At 35.4% G+C, this 27,864-nt stretch overlaps 1 protein-coding gene across 6 annotated transcripts in view; it reads right to left on the bottom strand.

The window, feature by feature from the left end:
- The window catches only part of erbin (erbb2 interacting protein), a 158,783-nt gene that overhangs the window by 82,320 nt on the left and 48,599 nt on the right, over window positions 1–27,864 (bottom strand). For all 6 annotated transcript variants that reach the window (XR_012385941.1, NM_001193543.1, XM_005155576.6 and 3 more), the window contains 5 exon segments: window positions 19,231–19,438; window positions 16,197–16,314; window positions 9,342–9,420; window positions 9,155–9,244; window positions 6,048–6,104 (listed from right to left, as the gene is read on the bottom strand). Coding sequence is in view for 5 of the 6 variants with exons in the window: in NM_001193543.1 (NP_001180472.1) it covers window positions 6,048–6,104; window positions 9,155–9,244; window positions 9,342–9,420; window positions 16,197–16,314; window positions 19,231–19,419 (533 nt within the window). In the remaining variant the exon portion in view is untranslated.

The following is a 27,864-nucleotide window of genomic DNA, read 5'->3' as shown; positions in this document are numbered from 1 at the left end:
CTCATACACTACGGACAATTTAGCCTACCCAATTCACCTATACCGCATGTCTTTGGACTGTGGGGAAAACCGGAGCACCCGGATGAAACTCACGTGAACGCGGGGAGAACATGCAAACTCCACACAGAAACGCCAACTGACCCAGCCGAGGCTCGAACCAGTGACCTTCTTGTGACTAGTGACCTCACCTTGCTGTGAGGCGACAGCACTACCTACTGCACCACTATGTTGCATTAAAATAATATTAGTTAGAAATAAAGTTTTGCTGAAAGTTTTGTTGAGATGTATTGTTGGAGACTGGATGCGTGTTGGATCGATTGGGTAGCTTTACATAAAGGTAAAAGTTTAAAATGATTTAATACCTAAATTAAACTGAATTTAAAGGCCTAAAGTTTAAAGGCCTAAAGTTATGTTTTTGAAATTTAAGACGTGGACAGCCTGTACATCCAGTTCATTTATTTCTGCTACAATTTCAAGTTCAATCAGATTCTTATTCTGGGTTTATTTTTTTTTTTTTGCTTTATAATAACAGAATATGAAGTTAAGTGGGGAAATAGGGGGTGGAATTGAGAAAATCTTTAACTTCACTCTATAAGAATTGCATATAAATGTCTGTCTTTTCAGAAACATACAAATATTACAAAGATTTTGAAAAAAAAAACAGGATATCTGAACATTGGAAAATTACATTAGCCAAAACATTTTCTGCAACGTTTTGTGAGATAAGATAATTATATCACTGTACTTCAGGAAACATGACAAGGCACCAAGTGAACTCTCTGGAAAGAAATCAAGATATCAATGCACTTAACACTCCAGTTTACTTGATAACTTAACAGTCTTTACTGTCTATCAGTGACTTTACGATGACCTTGATTGATTTATTTATGTCAAATTGTTTCGTATTTTGTTTCAGGGCGTTTTCACAAATTGAGCTTTCGCTTTTTCCAATGCACTTTCTCCTGTACCGAGTTGTTTCTGCAATCTTCATATCCCTGTCCAACCCTGAACTAACATCAGCAGGCAGGTGTGCTTTAGGGCAGGGTGTAAACCGCTGCTGACGTGGACCTGAACAAAGATCAACAGCCCGCGGGCAGATCGGATCTGTGGAAAAACGTGAAGAGAAAATCAAAGTGTAAAGGATATATGGCACAGGAAGTATTGCAGCAAATGCCTGTAAACTGGGCGATCTGTAGTTGTGTTTCGAGAGACGCTCTGGTTGTTGGCCTCAGGGATTGTTAGGGGGATTCATTCATTCCAGGGTTTGCAACCAGTCAGTTAGCCAAAAAACAAAAAAAAAACTCGATGACCCCCAGTGCCCTGAGCAATCCATGGCTCATTAGAATTACAGACACACACATCATCATGAGAACGAACCGCACAATGGGAATCTGAGAGGACTGCTAAAACAGCATGTGAAGGAATATAAAACAACAGCAATAAAGATAACAGGGCAAAGTGTAAGGTCAAATGTGTGAGACATGCATGAAATGGACATAATTCCTCTGTATTTGATTACAGACTTCTTATGTCTTCCTTGTGTACTTCCTGATCTGAAAAGACCCATGGACATTAAACTTTTTAAACCTTTGAAAACAATAATTTATTTTTTATTATTGAATCCGAAAGAAAACCTAAAAAGGTGGCTTTTTTTAAGAGAATTAGCCTTAGCCATGTTTTTAGTTTGGTTGTATTTAAAAAAAAATGCAGATACAAAACAGTAGGAGCATCTGTGCTTTAAGAATCTCTACAACTGAAGTAGCCAATAATATATCATCTTGATTTACAAATCTGAAAATTGATGATGCTAGCATATGATTTGCTTGACCAGTCGACAGACAAAACAAAAATAAAAAATAATTAAAAGTGAATGTTTAAGAAACAACAATGAACTAAAAACATCAATGTTTTGCCATGAATGCCATTCTTGAAAAGTTTAATATACAATGAATGAATATTAGACAACGCAAAATAACTAGTAAAGTAATATGTGCTGTGATGTCATTATGGCAGAGACAAACTAAAACTGATCACTATTATTAAGTTATATAAAAAACTTAGATTTAAAATCTATCATGTTTAAAAATGTGTTGGAAAAAAAAATCATACATTTCACAAAAGGGCTAATAATTTTGCCTTCAACTGTATGTGTCTGAGCATATACAGTATAATCCTGTAGTGCATTGTTTTTGTTGTCTACTATGTCTATAGATTGTACATGTACTACAAATGTGCTACGTTCCACTTCTGGGCTCTTCTTCTTTCAGCCTTGTTGTAAACTTGGGAGCTAGGGCGTTCTCCTACCGTGCACCTAAATAGTGGAACGCTCTTCCCAAAAACATCAGGAACACCAGCTTCCTGGACTGTTTTAGGAAACTTCTTAAATCTCACCTTTTTAGTACTGCTTATAAGTTATGAGCCTTTCTTTTAATTTGTATTTTATGTATTGCATGTTTTATTGTGTTCTGATGCTCCTGTTAGCGCTTTGAGTCTGAGAAAAGTGCACTATGAATAAAATGTATTTTTTCACCATTTTCACAAAATCACCTCTTTAAAGTTTACAAAAAGAACCTTCAAAAATCTGCACTTTCAAATCGTTTTAAAAAGTTGGTATTTTTATTCAGTTGTCAAGTACATTAACGGCAATACTGCATTCAAAGATTTCTGCTTTAAGTTATCAGTGTAAATGTCTCAGATATAGTGATTTTTAGGAGGAATTTTGGTGAAAATTCTAAAGAAAATGTGACACGCAAAATTTGTAGTCATATAGCTTGGATTACAAGTTTTGCTATGCAGTGGTTGAATGCAGATTTGTATGATTTCCTACGGTGTCCCTAAAGTGAAGTTTTCTGTTGTTGTGCTTGTACATGACTGCTAGGGTGTTGGAATACGGCTCTGAAAGTGTTATAAATGATTGTCATCATGCTAAGTTGCTGCTAGGATGCTGTAAAAGTTGCTAGATGAATGCGTACTGAAAAAAGTACCTTCAGAGACCTCAAAATAGTACGGTCTCTAGGTAGGGTTCAGTTTAGTATCTCCTTTTACACAAGTCTAAAGATGTAACCATACTAATTATAGTTATTTTTGAAGGCAACGTAGATTAAACGGAATTCATGTGATTAGTAGTTATTATTAAATAATATATAGGGAGAATTTCTACAATCAACAGCATTGATATAAAGAACCACTGACTAATCATTTTCAAATCAAGGAGGCATTTTTACTACCACAAAAGCAGCAGTAAATGTGACCATACTTTCTGGGCAGATAATCACAATTGGTTCAACCAATCACATTGGACAACAGAAAGCTGGAAGCTTCAAAAGTTCCTTGATAAACCATTGCTCTATAACTGATTCTCAAACTGTGGTACGTGTACCACTAGTGGTATGCAGGCTTCCTTCTAGTGGCACGCGGAGGAATGAAATATGTCATGTACATGCTACATACATTTGAAAATTTATCAAAAATGATGTATATGTCATATATGACATATAGCCTATAGTTCTGATGTAATCTGCCACGTTTTTTAACTGTGCAGAGTTGTAGCTGCTTTACTGGGCCTACTGCGCTACTGTATTACAATACTGCTCATTTTGGTGGTACTTGGAGAGACAATTTTTTTCTGAGGTGGTACTTGAGGAAAAACGTTTGAGAACCACTGCTCTATAAACAATGAACAATAAACCAGAAAATTTCCACAATTTTGTTTTACATTTAATTTTAAAAACAAGCTAAAAATTAATCACTATAAAAATATTAGATCAATAAAATTAGATCTATAATCTATAAAAATATTAAAATAACTAAAGTTGAATGTAAGCACAATATTTTCTTGGGAGGTGTTAACACAATTGCACAGTTTTAAAAAAGCATAGGTTTGGTTATGGTTATAGAAAATTATTTTCAACCAGCGAAAGTGGCTAGCGGGAGTGCCTATATAACATACCACAGCTGAAATCTACCTGCATTAGGCGGCCTCCAAACCGAAAATAATTTTTAAATTGAAGTTTTCTCAAAAGCAGAGACTTTTAAGACTGGACAAAAACAATGCTTGTGTACCCAAAATCCTTTTGTATGCAGTGATTGCTGCTTTTACTTTAATCATTCTTCGAACAGATTATTAACTGGCCTAACGTTAACCATGTGCGTGTGAACATTCTTTCATTATCACATACGGTTTGTTTTTCACCTGCTTTCTTTTGCTTATGGTTATTTTTGTTAATATGGTTTAATGATTAATTTTTCGAGAACATTTTAATAACATTGCTTTATTCCATATATGTGCAGTTAACTGGTGATCAGAGAAGATCCAGGACAGACTACTGTGTATAGTTTTATGTACATGACAATAATTATTTTTTAAATGTCAATTGTTTTTTTATTTAAAAAAATGTTTTGTTGAATAAAAGTGTATGTATTCGGCTATATTTAATTCTTTTGACACATTATTTAAAATTTAAGGGCCAATAAATATTTATTTATTTATTTTGGTGCAATTTAACATTATGAAAGCACAACCCATTTGCACATACACATTAAGCAAGCTCATACACAACACACAAAAAGTAAAATGCGCGTGGAGTAATGTGGACATAAAACTAAATCTAAATAAAGTAATTTTTGCATGTCAAATTCAGATTGATGCATATAAAATATATTTTCCCAACAACAAAATTGTGGCTAGTTAAAACAGTGAGTGGCTAGTAATGCTTAAAATCTACTAGCCACAGTGGCTGGTAATCAAAAGATTTAATGTCAAGCCCTGGTTATAACACACACTTCTGAAAACAGATGTGACCATTTCCTGATTTGTCAACAGTTTAGTCATGTAACCTGCATGCTGTGTGGTGTGGATGGAGATAATGTTTCCATGAAAAAGAGCTTTCATTCTGAAGCTCTGACCACAAAAACACAAGTATTTTTCAAACCCACAGCCTTTTCTAAAGGTTTGGCTGTTCATTTTTATGCAGACGCAATATCGGGTCAGCAAAAATGAAAGATTTCGAAGTGAAAGAAAATGAACTCCTGTCAAAGAGAATATTTTCTAAAACTCTGGGTAGTTGTTTTTATTTATTTTTTGGCTTATTAATGCTATCATTTTCTTTTATGTGAGGTCAGATAGTGCACCGGGATCTCTTCTGTTTACAAAATGGAAGTCTGTGCAATGGCCGACATAACCAAAATACTTCTGTGCTCACTAAAATAACTGTGCAAAATAAAAATAAAAACTGTGAACCTGTATACATATATATGGACATTTATCAGACGTAATTTCAAAACAGAGGTGTCAGTATGCAGCGCTATGTTGACAGGCAAACTGAAACCATTAATAACCCTTTTTTAAGGCTTCTGAATGGCCAACAATACTTATGGTTAGGAGTATATTACCACAAGTTGACTATAAGCAAATTTTGGGTTTACTTTTTAAAAAAAATGGAAACAAAAATACACCATTGTAAAAGTAGCCTTAGCAAACATGAGCGGTACACATTCTTTCTCCCAATTGTTATGTGATAAGTAAACCATTTAATTTATCTCCTGCCACACAAAGTTAGTCTCAACAGAGTGCTTTCACTATTTAACAGCTAATTTGCAGTGCTGTGGCCTAGTGGTTAGTTCATGTGCTCTGAAACGAAGACATTCTGCTCAAGTGCTTTTTGTTGAAATTCATTTAGCGCTATAATGAGTTGTTTTGATGCTGGCGGACTTACAGTAGTCCCCTAAACACACGTGTGTTTTGATTGTGTTGGGGGCAGCACAGAGATTGTGTCGTTCTTTTGCTCTTCCACACACAAAAACCCCAAACAATCGAGCCCTCGTATTGCGTGATGCAATATTGGCTGTGGAGCCAGAAATGATTATAAAACCTGCCACAGCATGTCACTTCAGAGCCTCTTACGTAAGGCTCAACCATATGATGCCACAGAGACAGAGAAAGGAGAAGTCTGTCTATATTTATTATGAGATTATGTGAAGAGGTGCAGCAGCATTGATAGCAATTTTAATATTTTAGTTAATCACCAGAATCCCAGAGCGGCACTTACTTTGGCAACATCTTTAACTGGTTCTCCCGCAGTTCTAGAATCTGCAGTTTGGTTAATCTGAGGAGAGGAACAGAGAAAAAAGAAAATAATTACACACAAAACAGTCTAAATAGTGAGATGTCATTTTCAAACTCTTAGTTTTTTTTTTGCAATTCTGAGTAGGGCTGCACGATATCGGGAAAATCTAACATATCTAATCTAATCTAATCTAATCTAATCTAACAAAATCTAACATATACTGCAATATAAATACAACTTCACCACATGACTTAAATACCTATATCTGGAAACAATTTCACAATTTTCTATTGATTGGAATGACTGTTTAGGGGAAAAAACATGCTCAGAATGCATTAAACAAACTACAAGTATAGCAAAACGTAACAGAGCAAACATAAAAGTGAAATAAACAGTGCTTAGTAGTTTTCAGGGTAGTAAAATCGTATGCAGGTACAGAAATTAAAAAATCTACTATAAAGTAACACTGCAAAGACTTTACTATTTAAATAAATCAATAAAATATTTTTTTATTAAAGTAACAAATGGTAAAATTGCTAGTGTCTGAATGCTTTAAACTCTCTTAGGGCTTAAAACGTGCAAATGATAAACTTTTCCTTTATTTTGGTTACACTCTGCAGTAACTCAACAACTCTCATGTATTTTACTGATTCGATATAATCCCAATATAATATACAGTTGAAATCAGAATTATTAAATGTTTCCCAAATTGTGTTTAAGAGAGCAGGAAATGTTTACAGCATGTCTGATAATATTTTTTCTTCTAGAGAAAGTCTTATTTTATTTCAGCGAAAAAAAAATTCAGTTTTCAATTTTTTAAAAACCATTTTAAGGTCAAAATTATTAGCCCCTTTAAGCTATATATATTTTTCAATAGTCTACAGAACAAACCATCTTTATGGTTTACAATAACTTGCCTAGTTAATCTAATTAACCTAGTTAAGCCTTTAAATGTCACTTTAAGCTGTATAGAAGTGTCCTGAAAAACATCTAGTCAAATGTTATTTACTGACATCATGGCAAAGATAAAATAAATCAGTTATTAGAAATAACTTATTAAAACTATTATGTTTAGAAATGTGTTGAAAAAAATCTTCTCTCCGTTAAACAGAAATTGGGAAAAAAATAAATAAACAGGGGGCTAATAATTCAGGGGGGCTAATATTTCTGACTTCAACTGTATATAATTGTAAACTATATAATCCCAACTCAACAATGCAGACCCTGCAATGTGACAATTGCGAATGCACAGATTGCGATATCGATGCTTAAATGATATATTGTGCAGCCCCAATTCAAGTGTTTTACTCACAAATCTGACCTGTCTCTCTGCATAGTGAAGTCATTGGTTTCCGAAAAAAAAAAATTAGCAATTACCTTTATTATTATTTTTTTTTTTTATCCTGAGCAGGAAATGGGCTTTCATACAAAGATACTTAATTTTTTAAATGTTCTATGAGTTAAATGTTTTGATTTAAAATGTACAAAACTGAAATTACAAAATGTAAACATTAACTTTAAGAATTAATATTATAGCAAAATGCCTAAACACTAGCATCATTTTCATGCTTCAATAACAAAGGGCACCTATTTTCACTCCTATTTTATTGTCTTTTATGTCTCCAAAGTGTGTCTGTTTCAGCTAAAAACACCAATCAGATTATTTATTAAAGCTTTCAGAATACAGGATTTACTGCTCTGAACACATTGTAGCTGTTTTTGTTGCCTGTGCCTTTAATGCTAGTTTTCCCCACCCACCGTACCCACGTGCCTGTTAGAGTGTGCCTCAATCTCCACCTCGGCTGCATCAGATAAACAGCACAGTGAAAGACATGAAGGAAGCACAGCTCACATAATGTTTGTGAAAAATACTACAATAAGAACTTTCCCAATTATTATTTGATGTGTTTGTTGTGGAGTTACAATGATGAGTCGCACACAATGTTGTTAGAAAGTTTACGCGCACAGACACAGCACGCAAGTTAAACTTATGAACTAGTTAAAATTTGACCGGATACATGTTAATATCCACTACTCTATGGATATCTGTTATGTTAATGTACAAAATAATACTTATTTAATGTACACAAACTGGGTTTGAAGCTGCTTCTTTTATAATTGTTCTGACATATTTTTGTGATGATAAAGGTAGTAAAATCACTGTAATTCGTTACAAACTTTCACTGCTTTAAAATGTTTTAAACTTGTGAAACTCATTCTTGATCACATTTGATGATGATCACAGAGCGCTGAACAGATCTTTTAATCCCGGTTGCTTTGAGCACTTCCTGTCTTGTTGATATGATTATACGTGTTACTACAGAGACATGTTAATTTGCGGCTGTCAATCAATTGTGTGGGCCGGGAAACCGCACTCCCAAGTCACACTGCGGTCAGCCTCAAAATAGGAACGATCCTATTTTAATGGCAGGAAATAAAAAAAAAAAGAGACTTATTGTGTTTATATCACCCCAATTTGACTGTGGACAGAACATACCTACACACACTTCTGTCCAAAACAGCTTACAAAAGATGATTTTCATCATAGGTGCCCTTTAACATCAATTACTACATTGTCCTTTTTTTAGTGTACGTTTGAAATATGCAAAGTGGCTAAATATCATCAGGTGACCTGGCATGAAACAGGATGTATGTTGGCACGACACATGTTGCATGTTTATTTGAGGTCTAGGGTGTACGCCCATGGTTTAAATGCCAATAGTACTGATTCACCACCTTTTCACGAGAATTGCATTGAATTGTTCAAAGGAACGCACAACTCCTGAGGTTTCAGGTGACATGAGCTCCAGGAAATGTCAAGAGGTGCTTTCTGAGGAAATTGGTCAGGTGTCACTTCAATAGATTGACATCTTGCGTAAACAAACAAGCTCAATGGATCGGAGTTATACCTGCAAAACAGCCTTAGTGAATGAAGGAACAAATGTGTCTGCTTTACATTTTAATGCAGTAAATACTCAGGGCGATCTCGAATATAGATGCTGTCTGATCTGAAACTTGAGCTTGGATTATCTTGTTCTTTTTAGGACTCTGTTTATGTGACTGCAAACGTGTGTGTGTTTGCGTCTGACCTGCCGAAGCTGGCTGGTAGAAACTCAAGGAAGGCATCATTCAGGTAGAGCTGGGACAGGCTGAGGAGCTGCGTGAAGCCTTCTGGGAGCCTGAGGAGACACAAGAGTGTTTTCATTAGATCACAGACTGAAAAAACACACACACACCTACACACACAGAGTTCATCACCTCTAGCTGAGGACCTACTTTGATATGGGGTTCACGCTAGCTTCCACGATGGCCAGGACTTTGCAGTTCTTGATATTTTCAGGAAACTCCTGGATGCCTGAAAATTTGGACAACCAAAAGAAGCATTATTTCAATGTTAACTGCTGGTTTTAGATTCACAGACTTTGCTCTTGTCATTAATTAAGGAACGTCTCGAAATGAACAACTGTGTGAGGTTTAGTTCTGTTATGCACTGAAAACAACTAAAATACTTGTAATGAATCTTGTTTTGGCTTTGTGAACAATAAAGGGAATGAATACACAAACATTATACTATAAATTATCCATGGCAGTGCTCTTGCTGGGTGCATAAATCAAAAATATATGCAAATTAAAATAAATTTGTGTTCAATTATTTTGTATTTGTATTATATCTTTCAGTATCTTTCAGGTTAAAATTAAATTTTATTTGGTGTAAACATGGATTTCCAGCATCATTAAACAAGTTTTCAGCGTTCATGACCCTTCAGAAATCATGCTTAATTCAAAAATAATTTTGCCTTAATGAAAATCCTTAATGCCTGTGAACAGCTGGTTGAGTATTGCTTGCATTTATTAACAATGTTTAACATCTCCTTACTAAACAGGCCTTAAAAGTGAGTTGTTTTTTTAAAATAAAAAAATGCCTCAGGCTTGTTTTTTTTTTTTTTTTTTTTTTGGTTTGATGTGTAGCATTAAATACTGTTTGGACAATAATATTGGTGCTTTTGGTTCATGTTCCTTGAGCTGTTACAGTAAAACCTAACTTGGTGGCACTAAAGCACAATACAGTCTAGCTGAGCACTTAGGAATTGCAGATCAAATTGGATTCAGTTTCATTTCACTTTCAATTTTCTTTCACAGCTTATAACGTTTCCTATAAACGTTTAACCAGGTGTTTGGTCGATTTAAAGTCCCAAATTTGAATAAAGTGAAATGAAAACATTCATTTGTAAATCAGGCTCTCTTGGAGCTGAATAAGGTCCATGTAGAATGATTTTATTGTCTATGTACAGTTTAAGTCAGAATTATTAGCCCCCCTTTGATTTTTTTTTCTTTTTTAAATATTTCCCAAATTATGTTGAAATGAGCAAGGAATTTTTCACAGTATGTCTGATAATATTTTTTCTTTTGTAAAAAGTCTTATTGGTTTTATTTCGGCTTGAATAAAATCAGTTTTTAATTTTTTTAAAAACCATTTTAGGGACAAAATTATTAGCCCCTTTAAGCTATTTTTGTTTTTGATAGTCTACAGAACAAACCATTGTTATACAGGCATACAGATGCCTAGTTAACCTAATTAACCTAGTTAAGCCTTTAAATGTCACTTTAAGCTGTATAAAACTTGAAAAATCTGTAGTCAAATATTATTTATTGTCATCATGGCAAAGATAAAATAAATCAGTTATTAAAAATGAGTAATTAAAACTTGTTAAAAATTATGTTTACAAATGCGTTTAGAAATGTGCAGATTTTTTTTTCTCTCTGTTAAACAGAAATTATGGAAAAAAATAAACAGGGGGGCTAATTATTCAGGGGGCTGATAATTCTGACTTCAACTGTAGCATACTAGTGTTGTCCCTTTGTAAGGAGTATGTAACATACTGTTATGGAAGAAAGATTTCAGATATATGTCTGACAACAACGTTTGTATTGTATTGTTGTGACGAGTCTCTTAGACCAACCCACTAAAGGACAGAGACTCATCTGCGCAATTGGGAACACCTAATTTCCCCTCTATAAAAAGCCAGCAGTGTTTGCTTGGAGGAAAGCCGTGCTTTTGCTCCTGTTTGTTTTGTTTTGTTTCTTTTTAGCTTTGTGCTATAGTGGAGGAGGTTGAACAGAAGTAAAAGCTTATGGGATAAATGCACAACAAAAAAGTGTGTGGGTGATTACTACTTCTGTGCAACAAGTGCGTAAAATTGTGCAGTGTAACCTGGTGTATTTGTGCTTTGCATTAAGCGCCACGTCATTTGCATGTTCACTCTGCTCATCGTCAGTAAAAATAACTTTGGTTTAAATGGCCAAAATATATATATATATAAATAAAGGAAATAGAATTGATAAATGAAAGAAATGCTTCTTGAGCAGCAAAGGAACACATTAAGCGGAATTTCTGAAGGATCATGTACATACAGTATACTTGGGTAACTGGAAATCTTTTTATAAACATCTGCAATTCATAGGAGTCTCGCAGCAATTTGGGCCCTTAAAACTACGTTTTACAATATGTTGCGTAAATACACTTTATCTTTATAAAAACTGACCGCAAAAGCAAACTGACAGCAGAGTTTTTAGACACAACACAAGCTCACTCAGCATTAGACTGCATATTTCCTGTCCTCCAAGCCAGAAAAGCAGGAGTGTGGCATTACTGTTATATTAAGATATCCTCCCTTCAACACATTTAGATGCAAACTACAGCAGCGTGCAGTGTAAAACCACAGGAAGGTCTGAACAAACCCAGACTCGCATAATGCACAAGCATCTGTGAGCGCTCACATCCGCACAAGGTGACCCAACACAGTGGCTTACAAACAGCATTTCTGATTTGTCATTATATCTAGTGGCTATGCTAAAACAAACATGCTCAGTTTTGCACACCTAGAAATTATGCAGTGCTACAATCTAGGTTACTGATGTAAAACAGGCAATATCATGATGAGGATGATACTTACACCGCACTTAGCTATAAAATACTAGTTATATAAGGGAACTACAAGGTTTATGGTTGGATTTACGCCAGGGGCATGTTTAGAAATAGTACCTGGTAATTACTTACTTTATGTAATGACTATAATAATATGAAAATTTGAAGCAGGTTTCAGCTGTGAAGCATTTAAAAGTCTGGGGTCAGTGCAAGGAATTAATCTTTAGTTTTAAATTTTTATTTCTTTATTTTTGCTAATTACATTAGTTCAGTGATTGTTCTTAGCTTAATTTATCTTTATTTAACCAATTGATTCTTTTATTTCATCATTTTATGACCACTAGGTTTAGGCCCAATACCAATTCTACCCCTTAGCCCTTCCTCTTGTCCCAATTCTCTTTAGCTTGAAGGTGTATGGCTAAAGCCTGTTTATACTTCTGCACAGAGTGATCGACGTAACCCACAGCGCATGCCTTGCGCGTAGCCATGCACTTATACTTCTGCGTGCCGTTTGTGCTGCTCTGCAATAATACTTCCAAAACGCCAGCTGGCAAAGAAGTTTTTATGTTTCTCTGTGTTGAGTTTCTTCGCTGGGGTTTTGTTTTTTCTGAATGCTACCTTAAGTGTACAAGTAGCTCAAAGTTGCTCATTTTGAGTTGGGAACCGGCGGATGTGCAACAACTTTAATTATAAGGTAAACACAAAACTAAACTTTCCATCCGGAGCTCCTTCATGGGATTCGACACATGTAAACACTCGCTCCATTGGGTTTGTGCGGCTCTCGGCCCCGGTCACACTTGTCAGCACTACTAAGCCGACCAATCACAGAGCTTGCGCTAAGCATCGTTGCAATGTATGGTTACATTTTTTTGAGAAGTGTGCGTCAGCATCGCCCACGGCAAGAGCTATGCGACCACGTAAGGCCTGCGTCGGAGCATATGCGAGCGCTTAATGCAGAAGTATAAATCAACATTAAAGGGAAGGGCTAGATATCCCTTGAAACTACATTTTTTTCAGAACCACACTCAAAACCAAGGGATAAGAAAATTTTCCAGAATTCACCATCTACAACGACAGTATAACTATACACAGATCAGGAGACAGTCAGGAGATGTACAAATTAGTATTTCTTGTCATCATTACAAATTTGTACAACAAACAAACATGTTTTGATACATTTATAACCACGTTCAAGTTTTACCGTCATGCTTAAAAAAAAAACACACACAAAAAAAAATTCATTACGATAACATCATGATATATGTCTTCACTGATTTCCTGAAGATAAAATACCGAAAAATAACGCAACTGGAATCACTACAGCAGTCGCAATCATAGACCTCAAATGAAGTAAGAGATCGCAATGATGATGTGTGCAGGCGCTATAGTGGCATCACATTTCTTAGGGATACATTTTGAATTGAGATTGGGCCTTAGTTTCTGTTTCGTTTATGAAAGTAACCTTGGGTATAACAGATTTTTTTTAAATAAAGATTTTTTTAAAATAAAACATTTATATTATTATTTAGCAAGAATACATTAAATTGATCAAAAGTGACAATAAGACATTTATAGCATGGCAAAAGATGCCCATTTTAAATGAATGCAGTCTACTGAACTTTTTGTTTAAAGAAAAAAAAAAATGCCACAGTGTTTTAACTAAACAGACTTCAACATGAACAACAAATATTCATAAGCACAAAGTCATAAATGAATCAACTTGCTAATTAAGGCATTTAAAGTATTAAAAATAACTGCTATTAGGATGTGACAGTATTTATTTTTCGAAACTGATCTGAGCTTGCCGCCATCTGTCATTACTTTATCAGATTCTGCTACGCACTAGTTGAGAGATGGAAGTGATGTGTAAACAAGGACTGTGAGATTTGAGGGTGAGTGTCTAGTGTTGTGGTCATGCTTGAGAAGAACATAAATTGTTTCCAGTGACAAATTTCAGATTGCCATAAGTTTACAGTAATTTAAAGTTAGAGAGTATTTAACTTTCCTAAGCAAGTGCTCAACTGTGTACATTAGCAGCTAGCTTACGGATGATGTGTTCACATATTTTAAACTACAGAGACTTACTGAATAAATGTGCCTCTACTAACATTTTTGCAAAACATAAAAAATAACTAAATAGTAGAGAAGTGCCAAAAACTATAGATCCAAGGAATTTTTTTTTAAAAATATAAACTAATATAAAGTAATTTTGTAAGGCTTTTTAAATTTAACTCAATAGCTTCAATTATACGTTTTTAAAAAGCCACTAAAAATATATCTAAATTTTGTTAAGAGTAAAATTTTATTGACAGAGAATGAGTGCAGAGGTGTTGTCATGTAGCTCTACAGGAAGTATACTACTGCCCGTTGGTTTTTGCATCATAGTGCAGCGCTCTCTGCGTCCAGTATGAAAGCAGTTTCACACCATGCAGTGATTTAGGATGTACTCGCACTATGCTATCCAAACTGTGCCCTGGCACATTTCCTGGTTTGTTTGACAAGTGTGAGTGCTCTGAATCGTGCCTAAGTGTGGTTCAATTGGCCGACCCAGGCCCGGTTTGAAGAGGTGTGCACAAGGTATGCTTGTAGTGTGAGTGCAAAGCGCGCCTTAGAACAAAACTGAAGATGCGACGTCAATTTTATGGGACTGTTTTATATGGATTTATCAATCATTGTGCGCGTCAGCAGATACCTTCAGCAAACCCCCTAATACCTGCAGCACGATGACTATATGAAAGTTTGAGCATCAAAAGTGGTGGATCTGTTCAGCAAAAGATTAGACTGTGTCACTGCATATCAAACAACTTAAAAAAAAAAAAAAAACAATTTAACTTAAAGCAATCTCCATTGTACCAAGCAAGAGCACTACTAAAAACTGAACAGTTGCATCATCAATGACATAAGCGTGCTTAGGCTCGGAAGCTAAAACTGCAATGTGAGTGCAGGCCAAGGGGGAAAGGGGAGTGGGGGATAATCGTGCCCGAGCACGGTTCAAAACAATCATGCCTAGAGTGAGTACACCCTTAAATTTGTTACAGGACTTCAAATGATGTAACATTGACTGGTAAAATACTACTGTTATATAATATTCAAAACAATAGGTGAGGATCTGCCTGCTTTGAAGTTGAAGTGTTTTTTAGTTAATTTCTAGTCAGTCGAGGTCAAACTTCAACAATAAACTAGAAAACTGATATATGGTAAAAACTGAAGCTGGAATTCAGTTTTATTTAAATAGTTAGTTTCGACATAGGCAAAAAGCAAAATTTGAGAGAAAGAAGGGAGATTGGATTTGTGAAAGGACTGTGAGCCGGGACTCGAACTCGGAAATACCCAAAATTCGAGAGCTGGGCTGTTAAACGATATAATATCGAATCGCGATAAAATTTATGTCAATAATAATGATAAGCTCTGGAATTTGTCACTTTATACTGATCTAAGAGCCAGTAACACAGTAGAAATGTGAGACAATGGGAATCTAACTGCGTGTTGATATTAAAGAGGTACTGAATTTTGACAAGTTTTGCCATATGGCTCAGCCCTAGCGCTAAACGTTATCGGACTGGCCAGTAGGCTATCAGCACAGATAAAAGCGACTAAATCATCATTAAACCATTATTAAAGCAATCAATCAGTAGAATAAAGTGCTTTACCTGTCTGGACAGTCATTTACCGAGTGTGCTTATTATGTAAATGACAGAAGAGCACACAACCCATATTTACTTAATTATCTTAATGTTACTATTAGCAGTGTGGGTGGTGTCTGGATTTTCACAAGCATTACTGCAGATCCATTTTAAATTTCCTTTTAACCTGAGGCGAAGAACTTAAGGCCTTACCAATAAGCACATAATAAAACAAAGCATGTTTAATTACATTAAAATGCATTCAATATTTTTAACGTCACTAAATAAACTATAATTAAAATAGACTCCATTTTGGATAACATGACCTTGCTTGTTTCTAGGAATCTGGACGCAAGTTCGTGAAAACAGTAAGCAGTCTGAAATTAATGGTGAGTTTTGTATTGCAGCGTGAACTGAAATCCAAAGCGTGCCGGCAGTGATGAATTGAATTACAGCGGATGAGAGGTCAGCGAGTCTGTGCTGATATCAGTATGCCTCTGCTACTGTTATGGGTCGTCCGACAGCGTAACTGGACTCCAAAAAGGAAAAAGAAAGAGGAGATGAATTGGCCGTTTTGCTTACCGTTCTTGCTGACGTCGAGCTCCCTGAGATTGATGAGGTTTGCGATGCCCGGTGGCAAAACTGTTAGGTCGTTGTCCGGTAGACTCAATCGGTAGAGCAACTGGCAGTTGAAAAGTTGCTGGAAAAAGCAAGGAGAAACAGAGATACAGGCTTTTGAGAAACATTCGTAGAAAACGTTATTAGCAATCAAGCCTCACATTATTATTTCAGTAGCTTGTTTGAAGGAAACTTGATTTATTTCAAATGGATTTTGTGGTCAATTAGTTCTGCTTAGAATAAAGTCAAAACAACATCAGATTTAAAACTTGTTCACTTCTCGGCCGACCTTCATGCAATCTAATCCAATCCGGTCTACTAAAAATAACATGTCTGTGACACAAGGCTATTTCTGATAAAGGACGAGAATGACAAGCGGATAAACAATCTGGCTTTTGTGTAAAACTTCTCGAACTCGGCACAGGGGAAGCGGATTAAATGATGAGTAGACAAAAGTAGATTGCAAAACTTCCACTAGGAGATCCTGGCCGGGTGACGTATTGAACATGATATGAATGATGATTATTGAGAACACTTTACAATAACTGTATGTGAATAATCATGTACAAACTAAATTAAAGATTGCGTTAAAAATGACCTGATGATGAGTTAAGGTATATACTAATCAAGAGCTTATATATGACATGACTACCTGTATTCATGTGTGAATAATGAACAGCATGACTGCTTGTTATTATTACATAGGCTGGTCCGAAACCGCCTACTACTCAGTAGGTACTGCATTTGAATTTAAATGTACTACTCTGCTGTTAGAAAAGTGCGTTCTATACAGTATGAATGTGAAAAGTATGAATGGAATTCGGATGTACTACATCCGCCATTTTGACATGGTCACTCAACCTATCTGCGTCAGTTGCGTCGCTTCACTCTCATTAATGAATTTGCTCACTTGGCATCAGGGGATAGCGCAGCGTGCATGGGATGCGCACTCCAGAATCTGACCAGAAGTAGTAAGTCATCCGGGTATATTCGCCTACTGATTTTCGAATTCTATGAATTCGGACATACTACTCGGCTCACATACTGATTTTTGTGTACTATATAGTATGGAAGTATGCGGTTACGGACGCAGCCATAGTTGTTAATTAATGCATTTAAGGCAGGAGTGTTCAAACTCGGTCCTGGAGGGCTGGGGTTCTGGAGAGTTTAGCTCCAACCCTAATCAAACACACCTGAACCAGCTAATCAAGCTCTTACTAGATATACTAGAAACATCCTGGCTGTTTCTCAATTCCAAGAACGAAGAGAACGGACTTGTGTTCTTGTGGAGAGCGGTCTTGCCAGGTGTCCTCGGAAGATGGAACTCAGGAGACAGTGAGGACAGAGAATGCGTCCTTTGAAAAAATGAGATGCTGCGTTCTTCCTGATGGTCACATGACCTTCACGCCTTTTAAATGGTAAATTATTTAAACAGTGCAGCAATCATACAACAATTTATTGTTTTTCCCCTTTTCAAAATATATACTTTTCATAAAAACATTATAGATATACACTGCACAATATAAATTAAATGTGCTTAAAAATAGCACATTTACATAATATTTTCCTAATTTGTCGTACTGGTGGTTGTTAAAAAAAATCATAAAACATTTTTTAGTACATGTATGGGATAAAGATTAGTTTTTATAATTAATAAAAACAAGGAATAAATATATATATATATATATATATATATATATATATATATATATATATATATATATATATATATATATATATATATATATACAGTTGAAGTCAGAATTATTAGCCTTCCTGTTTTTTTTCCCCCCCTGTTTTCTGTTTAACGGAGAGAAGATTTTTTTAATACATTTCTAATCACAACAGTTTTAATAACTCATTTCTCATAAATGATTTATTTTATCTTTGCCATGATGACAGTAAATAACATTTGACTAGATATTTTTCAGGACACTTCTATACAGCTTGAAGTGACATTTAAAGGCTTAACTAGGCAAATTATTGTATAATGATGGTTTTTACTGTAGACTATCAAAAAAAAAATGCCTAAAGGGGCTAATAATTGCTAAAAGCTAGTAGAAATAAACCAAATAAGACTTTCTCTAGAAGAAAAAATATTATCAGACATACTGTGAAAATTTCCTTGATTTGTTAAACATACTTTGGTAAATATTTAAATAATAAAAAATAAATAAAAATCAAAGGGGGGCTAATAATTCTGACTTCAACTGGATGAATGGATGGATGGTAGCCTAACTGAAGTCCTGACTTAAATCCAATTGAGAATCTTTGTAGTGAACTAAAGATAAGGGTGATGGCAAGGAGACCCTGAACAAGTTGGAGGTCATCGCATTTCTTGATTGATTATTGAAATGCCACATTTTGTTGTCAAAATGTAAACAAAAAGAGAGATTTTTTTTTTTAGCAACAATGTCTCTTGTACATATTCTTAAGGGTGTCGCACACCAGATGAGCTGCTCAATGCTGTTACATGCAGCGCCATTCATTTTAGAATTTTAAACATGGATTTCTATCAGGATACACACACCAGTGACTCAGGACACTGTTCAAAATTTCTGCTGCGGCATAGAGTGTTATCTGCATTGTTCCATTTTATATAACATGCGAATGTGAACGTCTGGTGTGCGTTACTTTCAACTGTCATATGTCCCAAGCGGGTACATCCGGTTTGAGACCCCTTTTATTGTCTTTTTGGGTTCTGGTCAAGAAAACAACTACTTACTTGTTAAATAAAAGCAACTTAATAAATAAAAAATAATAATAATAATTAAAAAAAAAAAAAATATATATATATATATATATATATATATATATATATATATAGCCAATGAGGCACATTTAGATCAATATCTGATCTGCACTGAAGTTATCTGATAGCCTGGAGTTAATTTATTTTAAATTTCTGAATTGTGTGTACAAAATTTCATTTGATGCAAATGCTGAAAGGGAAATGTTCCACTGCCTAAGCATGCATTGTTGGGTGTGCGAGTGGTACTTTGGGCAGCTCCTCGATCTGGTTGGCGTCGAGGTAGAGCTCCTCCAGGGTCTTCTCGAAGCTGAAGATCTCTTTAGGGACCTGCTCCAGGCTGCAGTGCGAGTAGTCCAGTGTGGTGACGGTCTCCTCCTCGCCCCGCAGGCAGCGGCACGGCACCAACCGCACAAACAGACTCCGCTTGCTACTCATCCTCACCGCAGCTCAGGCACTGGAGGAGAGAAGAAGAACACGATCAGCAGCACGTCCGCATTAATAATTCAAACACAAGAACACTGGGATATGGGATAGCGCTGTCAAAACAAGCTTGGTTTACAGCTTAGTTACACAAGGGTGAAGGGAATGAGCGGTTTAAGATTAGTAATTGGGTTTAATTCCTGCATTTCTGGAGTATAAGATGCTTTTTATTTATGGAAATGTACTACAAGTTACTGTTTGTTACATGTGTGTGATGTTGTGTGTTCTCAGTGTTTGTCATTTCACTATATGAACTCATCTCCAGAGCTAACCTGACAGCATTTCACTATTTTATTTGAGAAAAACAATGGTTATATCATATAGACATAAAAGTCTTCATCACAGTCTGTCAAAATAAAAAAAGTTAAACAAATGGTGGAAGTAGTACGTCTGAGATCCATTCATACTACTCACATTCATACTATATTAAACATACTTTTCTAATGAAAGTGTAGTAGAGCTGCAAGATTCTGGCTAAAATGAGAATCACGATTTTTTTGCTTAAAATAAAGATCACGATTTTCTAACGATTCTGTAGATGCTAAAAAAAGGTATGATAAAAACAAACATATGGCGACATCGATAATAATATTATGTGTAGGTCTACTGGTTTCTATAAATAATTCTATTTTACTTATAATAATTCTGATGTTGAATTATTGTGTTTGAGATATATGCTTGCAATCTGTCATATTAAACAATTTTATTCACTGGTAAAATCAGACATTTGCCATTATCAGATTATATTTAACATTATAAAGGCTAGAGTAGTTATACTGACATTGTAAACCTTTATTTTCATGCACAGCTGTGTGTTCGCTATGAAAGAAAAAACATATCACATGCTTGTCGTAATCATAACTCTAAAATACGATTTAAATGAAGTGCACACTTTCGGTTTCATTTTGACTGCTAAGTGCTTGTTCATACTTCGCGCGGCTCCCAAACGATCACTCTGTGCCACAAACAGAATATTATTTACAACTGGATTACCTGTTATTCGCAACATGTGCAGGTTCTGTTTACTAAAGTAGACGCGCACGCGTCTATCATTAAGTAGAGCGCGCGCGCCCTCTCTGTGATAACACCTTACGGTCAGCAGCTTAAGTCACGTGCGATTTCCCGGACGCAAAAACATCATTATATGAAGACAAAAATGACATTTTTAGGTGAATTATAACCTTATAAATACAGTATGTGACTCATTCAACATCATTTGGAAATGACAATGTCACTGAGCAACGTGAAACAATGAAAAGACTTGTGCAGCTGCCTTTTCTTCTCTCCTGAACTTGGAAATATGAATGACAGAATCGTAGAAATGCTAGATTAAGATCATCTAGGGCAGGGGTGTCAAACTCAATTCCTGGAGGGCCGAAGCCCTGCACAGTTTAGTTCCAACCCTGCTCCAACACACTTACCTGTAGGTTTCAAACAAGCCTGAAGGACTCAATTAGTTTGATCAGGTGTGTTTAATTAGTGTTGGAACTAAACTGTGCAGAGCTGCGGCCCTTTTGGAACTGAGTTTGACACCTGTGATCTAGGGGGTCGAATCGAGATTGCAATCTTTTTACGATTAATTGTGCAGTTTTAACTTAAGATAAAAAACAAAAAACATTTGTGTTAACTAGAACGACAGTGCCTTTTGTCTGTGATATTGTGATCTTTTCTCAGCCTCTGATATCAGGCACTGCAGGCTGTCAAAGGTGATTTAGTTCTCTGTTTTGCAGTTTCAGTTACATAACGTGAATTTCTATGTTCCCTCTCCATTTTTACAAAGCACACAGTAAAAACACGGCTTTGGTCTTGGCGTCATGTCCCTTTTGTCTTCACAAATTCAGCTCAAGCATGATGGAGAAAGTACATAGGGGATGTGGGTTTGTGTAGAAGTTTTTACCAATCACTGTGGACTTAAAGGGCACCTATGGTAAAAATTTACTTTTGTAAGCTGTTTGGAAAGAACCGTGTGTAGGTATAATGAGTCGACTGTCATATTGCAGTGATAGGAACCCAACAAGTCTCTTTTTTTAAATTCCTGAAGGTTCAATAGGACCTAAATCCCAGTGATTTTGAGGCCCACCGCAACGTGACGTAGGAGTGCGGTTTTCCCCACCCACCAAATTGATTGACAGACGCAATGTTACTATGATAATATGTTTATAGAACTTTTTTGCTAAATAAACTGGGATTATAATATTTGTTAAAATATAATTCTGTGATTTCTATAAGTTTTAATCGTTTTAATACAGAGCATGTTTGTAATAAAGACAGTAAAATTGCTATCTAATTTAAATAATTTTCAAATAGAGATGTTCAAGTTAAATTCATTATTGTAATGTGTATCGTAGGACAAAAAAATTATTGCAATGTTAAATTTTTCCAATTGGGTCTGAACAATAAAATCGGTATCATTAGTTATTGACTGAATACCATTGTCAATATCGATAAAAAAAACATTCGGTATGAAGCACTATAGTTTTTTAAAATGTGGCTGCTGAGCATGCACCTTGAAACCAATGCCAATATTTGTTATTTCCAATGGAGACCCGCAACTTGCAGCACGTGCACCTAAGAGCAACATGCACATGTTGTGCAATGAGCGCACAAGTGACGCGCATGCATATTACAGGCGCACCTAGATGAAAACATCTAAACTTTTTTCCAAATGCTGCGAGAGCACTGATTCACGCAAGTAGAACTAAGCAATCTGCTTCTGACTTTGTATGGAATATACACAATTAAGTAATAACGACAGACTGATTACTTCAGACAAACACAGTGCATCAAAACACTGCAGCGCTTTTTACTTTTCTTTATAAACTTGCATCAGAGTGGCAGCAATGGATGTCTGTTAGTCATCCTCTGAAAAAAAACTTGATTGTCGCCTAGTTATGCGAGTTGCCAGGGAAGCGCAAAGCCCATAGAAAATGGTGAAGAAAGCCACCAGCTGGCACTTTTCACTTTAGGTGAGAATAACAACACATGTGAAAATGATTGTCGTAAAAAAAACTATGTTGCCAGAGTGGCTTTTTGGTTTCTTGTCTTGTGCATCCCAGCCACTAGGACTCCATCTGAAAGATAGTTTAGCATAGGGGGTACTGTAGTCAAACCTCGCACTTTGTAATGTTGCAGTGTGTTGCAATTTGCAATGTAGTTTAATAATGATGGTTACTTGAAAGCTCAGATTTGATCATCATAATTTATATTGTTTACAGAGTTTGAGGTTTACTGTATCATTATTATCGACACCTTACAGATGTTGATCTACCTTAAAGTTAGCATTGATCATTCAATATTTATGCTTTGCCATTGCACACACTTTATTACATTTTTATTTAAGTCTCTTTAACACTTATGTTTATTTTATCATTAATTTCAGTAGCAACTCCAAGACTCTGGAACGATCTTCCACTCTTCTTAAGAACAGCTTCAACTTTTGAGTCTTTTCAGAGGTCACTAAAAACTTTCTTTAGCTTTTAATCATGTGATGCGAGTTTGTGTATATTGGTTTTGTGTATATTTGCATGTGTTTTATGTACAGCACTTTGGTACCCATTGTGGTTTGAAATTGCTCTAGAAATTAATTAAGTTGAGTTTATTATAAAGAGATCAGATAAACTATTAAAACTGTTTGCCTAAGTAATGTTAATAAATGTAATTAAATGTATTGTTAAAAAATATTTAATAATTACTAATATCGAGTGATATGAAACATTTTATCAAAATCTTTAGTTTTTTTTTCGCCCAGCCCTATTTGCAATACTGTGCAGCCCTACTTAGAATTATGAAAAGTTTCTCTGGTGCAAAAGCAATAATATTTTCTCAATATCGAAATTTAGACTATCATGAAGCCAAATAATTGATGAATGTATTATTTTATTCTTCTCCTCAAAACATCGATAGTCTGTTACTAATGCTTTAATAAAGTCTGCTAATCATCATGACGCATTTCTCCATCCCATCTTTGCCAATTTCCAGTTGCATGTTGTTTTCGTTTTTATATTTCGGCCATGAACAAATGAGCATTTCCATCAGTAACTCAGTTGGTGAGATTAACACTGGTTCAGACATAAAAATACAGCCGACAATTACTCCTCATCTACAAAAGCACTGAGAGGAGCACATTAACATTCATTAAAACCCATTTATATTCATGGCTGGCCTGAAAATGGCGTCATTATAGGATGTCCTTTCATTCTGTTGAAATAGAAAAGGCCCTTGATGTGGCATCAAAAAAAAAAGCAGCCCAAGGTTTGCTCATGAATTGACACGAAGCAGTTTTCAGTTATCCAAACCCAGAACTACAACAATTCCCTGCTGTAGACACAAGTGTCCTCTGGTGTGGACCGTCGTGAAGAGCCCTTTAGTCTGCATTTGGATGACGATAATGAGGCGCTGCTGCTAATGCGGTTTAGACATGATATGAGTGATGTTAAAGTCTGTTTACAGAACACAAAAGGATTTAAACAACACGTGAACCTTGTCGTCATACAGTCAGGGTCACTGGAAATCAGTTCTGCACCTCTCAGAGGAGGTCAGAAAAAGCCAATATATTATTTTCTGATTACAATAATGCAAAAAGCTGAATGTTATTAATGAGTTTATTATACCGTTAATAAATCAACAAAGACTTGATAGATGAACTATTGTAATTAAGCAATGTACAAATATTTTTAATAATAATAATATTATTAATAATTTAATATAATAGAATAATATAGAATAATAAACATTTTAGAAGAACGTGAATACAAACCTAATAAGATATGACATTTAAGAAATTATAAAAATATAATAATAATATTAGTTATAATTTATTACAATTAAAAACATTTAAGAAATTAAAAAAATTAAATAGTAATTTACTATTTTCGATTTACTTTTAATCTATAATAAAATATTTTAATTTTAATTCTTAATTAGTTTACAATAAATGTTTATCTTAATTCAATAAGATTATTATAAAATATTATTATTAGTTTATTCATTTTTACATTTCTTTTAATACATTTTATACCGTACTACTACTACTGGTAATACTACTACTACTACTACTACTGATAATAGTAATAATAATAATAATAATATTAATTGTTAATAATTACAAGTCAACCAATCCTGGCTGACATTAAAGTCAGGCTCGTTGATCTATTTACCTTCCAGAATCTGACCTGTATTTCAAGGATATTCAATAGCAAACTAAGTAGCATGGAACTTTATCTATCGGTAATTGACTCATGAACAAAGAGAGTTACAAAACAGAACTCACTACCCAGAATGAACAAATGTCACTGAAATAGTACCTGAAAGTCTCTTTGGCTACTGGCTATCATTATGCAACAGGACGCACAACGTCAGCTTTACAAGCAAAACTGTTTCACTGAAAAAAAAAATAAGTTCCTACATTTTGAGGAAAGATGACTAAGACCTACGTTTGCTTAAAATAACATGCAGGATATAAGCTATATGAGTATAGGGTTAGTTTTTTTTAATAACTTCAATCAAATGTTTTTAATTCATTTAAATCCTGTTTTTTTTTTTTTACTTAAAATGTACCTAATTTTGATTTAAAACTACATATGTTTGTTGAAGTAACAAAGACACAAAATTAACTCCAGCATACATGGGCTTAACTCACGAGCAAAGATTCTAGGTGTGCAATAAATGACAGTAGAACAGAGAGCAAAATGAATGAGTGTGCAATTGTGGTCACTGCATAACGGAACAATAGTCTATTTTTTGCAATGCATAACATATTATGATCATTGACATTTCTTTAATTACACGTTTTTTTTTATTTGCAATATTCTCTTTTTTTAATTACCATGTACTACTGCTGCAACTACTACTACTGCAAATTCTACCACTACTACTGCTACTACTACTATTACTACTACCACAACAACAAATTATTAATGTTGCTATAATTAATACTTTCATTGAAAATTTTAGCATTACTTATTAATTTAACTTATACATTTCTATAGTTAATTGGTCATGCTTTAATTTCAAAATAAAAACTAACTACAACAAATCCTACAAAACGTTACAGAGCATTATATCAAAAGCAATGACTTTTTCTTTAAAGTGTGTAGTACAGGTCAGTTCACGCGCCGTAACCCTCAGTGTGTAGGTCAGCAGGCCAGATGTTTAAGCACTGGTCTACAGCGCGTCAAACAACACAAGCAATTGGTTTGGTGATGTCTGGTCATTAGTTATTAAATGCATTCCTCAAGGTCAGGAGTAATGCGATAGAAAAAAATGACATGGCAATAGCCCTGGATAATGAATGAAGGAATCAGAGCCCGAGTCATACTGAATGAATCATTTAAAGAAAGCAAAATGCAGAAAGAAAAGAAAAAATGCAGGCCTCGAGCAGAGTTCATCTTGGAGACGGTCCAGACGCACCATTGTGTTTCTCTGTTCCGATTACACACAGGCTATTGTGACTGACCGTCTGGAGGATCCGCTTTTAGATTGCAGAGGAGAAAAAAAAACAACTGAGGAAAAGTGGGAAAATGTGTGAAAGATTTCCGTTTCCAACTGGTTTATATGTTACATGTGCTGGTTTAGTAGAGGTCATGGGGTGATCATGATGATGATGATGTGCTGATGACATCACAGCTTTAGGAATGCGATGGTTGTGGAAAAATGTGGAAAATGTGACCTTTCTGATTCTCCTCCTCCTCATCATCAGCAGACAGACAGAAACAGAGCTGCTCTTCATTGTGTGTGTGTGTGTGTGTGTGTGTGTGTGTGTTTGTGTGTGTTCAGACTGTGGCCATCAAGGAATGCTTCATATCCGAACTAATATTTTTTGGATAAAAAATCTCTGCTGTGCACTACCAGTCAAAAGTCTAACTCAAGCTCATTCTGAAAACGTAGCACAGCGGACGTTTCTGGAGACCGCGATTTATGTGGCTGGAGATTCAAATGGCTGCATTTAATTTTTTCAAGCGAACGCTACGAAGCGGTGTGACGCTGCTCCTCTTCATGCTTGCCGGCTGACACCTCACATCGGCTTTCCCGCCGCAACAAGTTTGTCCGGTTAGCTCGTCGTGTGCGTTGGCGGAGCGGAGAGCCAGAGGTGAGCCGACGGCGATGCCCGGGTTAAAGCCTGGGGAAGAGCGGTTCCAAAAATCAGGTAAGACAAAAACTGAATCCAAAAAACAAAGTGAACGAGTTCATAACAGGGCGAGAATGTGGTGAAATCCAAAAACACGGTCAAAATCAGATGAGGGCTTTTTTTTTTCTGGACAGCTTTTGTAAATCATTGCTTGGGTTTAGGGAAGTGATAAAACCAATTGGCCGGCCACACAGTCAATCATTCAGTCAGTCGGACAGATGGTAGCTCGATAGCGGCCTCCGGCGTCTTTAAGTGAGAACAGCGTTCGAGATGCGAAAAAGCACGCACAGCAGCCTCTTGCAGATTCACGAAAACAAAAACTCTTCCGGGATGTAATTCGCGGTCTCCAGAAACATCCGCGGGGCTACATTTTTCTAGAATGAGCCTAGGTTGCACAAGCCTGCTCTCTACACGTTCAGTTTCATTATTTTTAAAAAAATGTTTAGACTAAAGGGCTTTAACCTAGATTTAAAACTGTGTAGACAAATGCACTGATAAGACTGATAATTTGGGGCTGAGAGTGATTTAATGGTATATTAAAATGGGAAAAACTGTTATCACCTTTTGTTCTTTATTGCCGATAACTAGGCACACACAAAATCCACATTTTTTTTACACCGAGTCTATTTATTTGCTTGTAAAAACGTGTGTCAATTTATATTTATTCTGTTATTAAATGAATTTCAGTATTACTCTCGTCTAATATGAAAATGTTGATATGATGTATTTACTATAGAGTTTGTAAAGTAATATTTTATGTCTATATTAGAGGCTTGTTTTGTTTACCATATAGGTGGATCTAACTGGATTTGCTTTTGTAAACAATAAATAACAGTTAAAAAGGTAGTATTTTTTATTTTATTTTTATATATTACATTTCTAGTTACGATACTTCTGCGCAGAAATAGCAAAAAATAAATAAAAATGTACATAGATTCTGTCTGGCACTACTAATAACTTAGGACCCATTTCAACTGAGATATTAAGGTACAGTACAGGTCACCTGTATCAGGCTTGTGTTTCCACTGCCAAAAAGGTACAAATGGTACACTTGTGGTGGGCATGGTGTAGTGAAGTGTAGTGTAGTGTAGTGAAGTTGCAGTCGATGACATTCTTACTCAAGAAAATGTCAAAGTAAAGGTATACGGGTCATCTACATATCATATGAGAAACACCTCACAAAACAGATGCTTTATGCACATAAATACTTGTGTATAAATGTTCTTCACTAACCTATCTATGAACATGATTTGATCATAACTGCAGATCAATGA

This window comes from Danio rerio, chromosome 10, assembly GCF_049306965.1.
Source record: "Danio rerio strain Tuebingen ecotype United States chromosome 10, GRCz12tu, whole genome shotgun sequence".
Lineage (NCBI taxonomy): Eukaryota > Metazoa > Chordata > Actinopteri > Cypriniformes > Danionidae > Danio > Danio rerio.
Note: the sequence above shows the minus strand (reverse complement) of the source record. Positions and strands in the feature narration are given on the sequence as shown.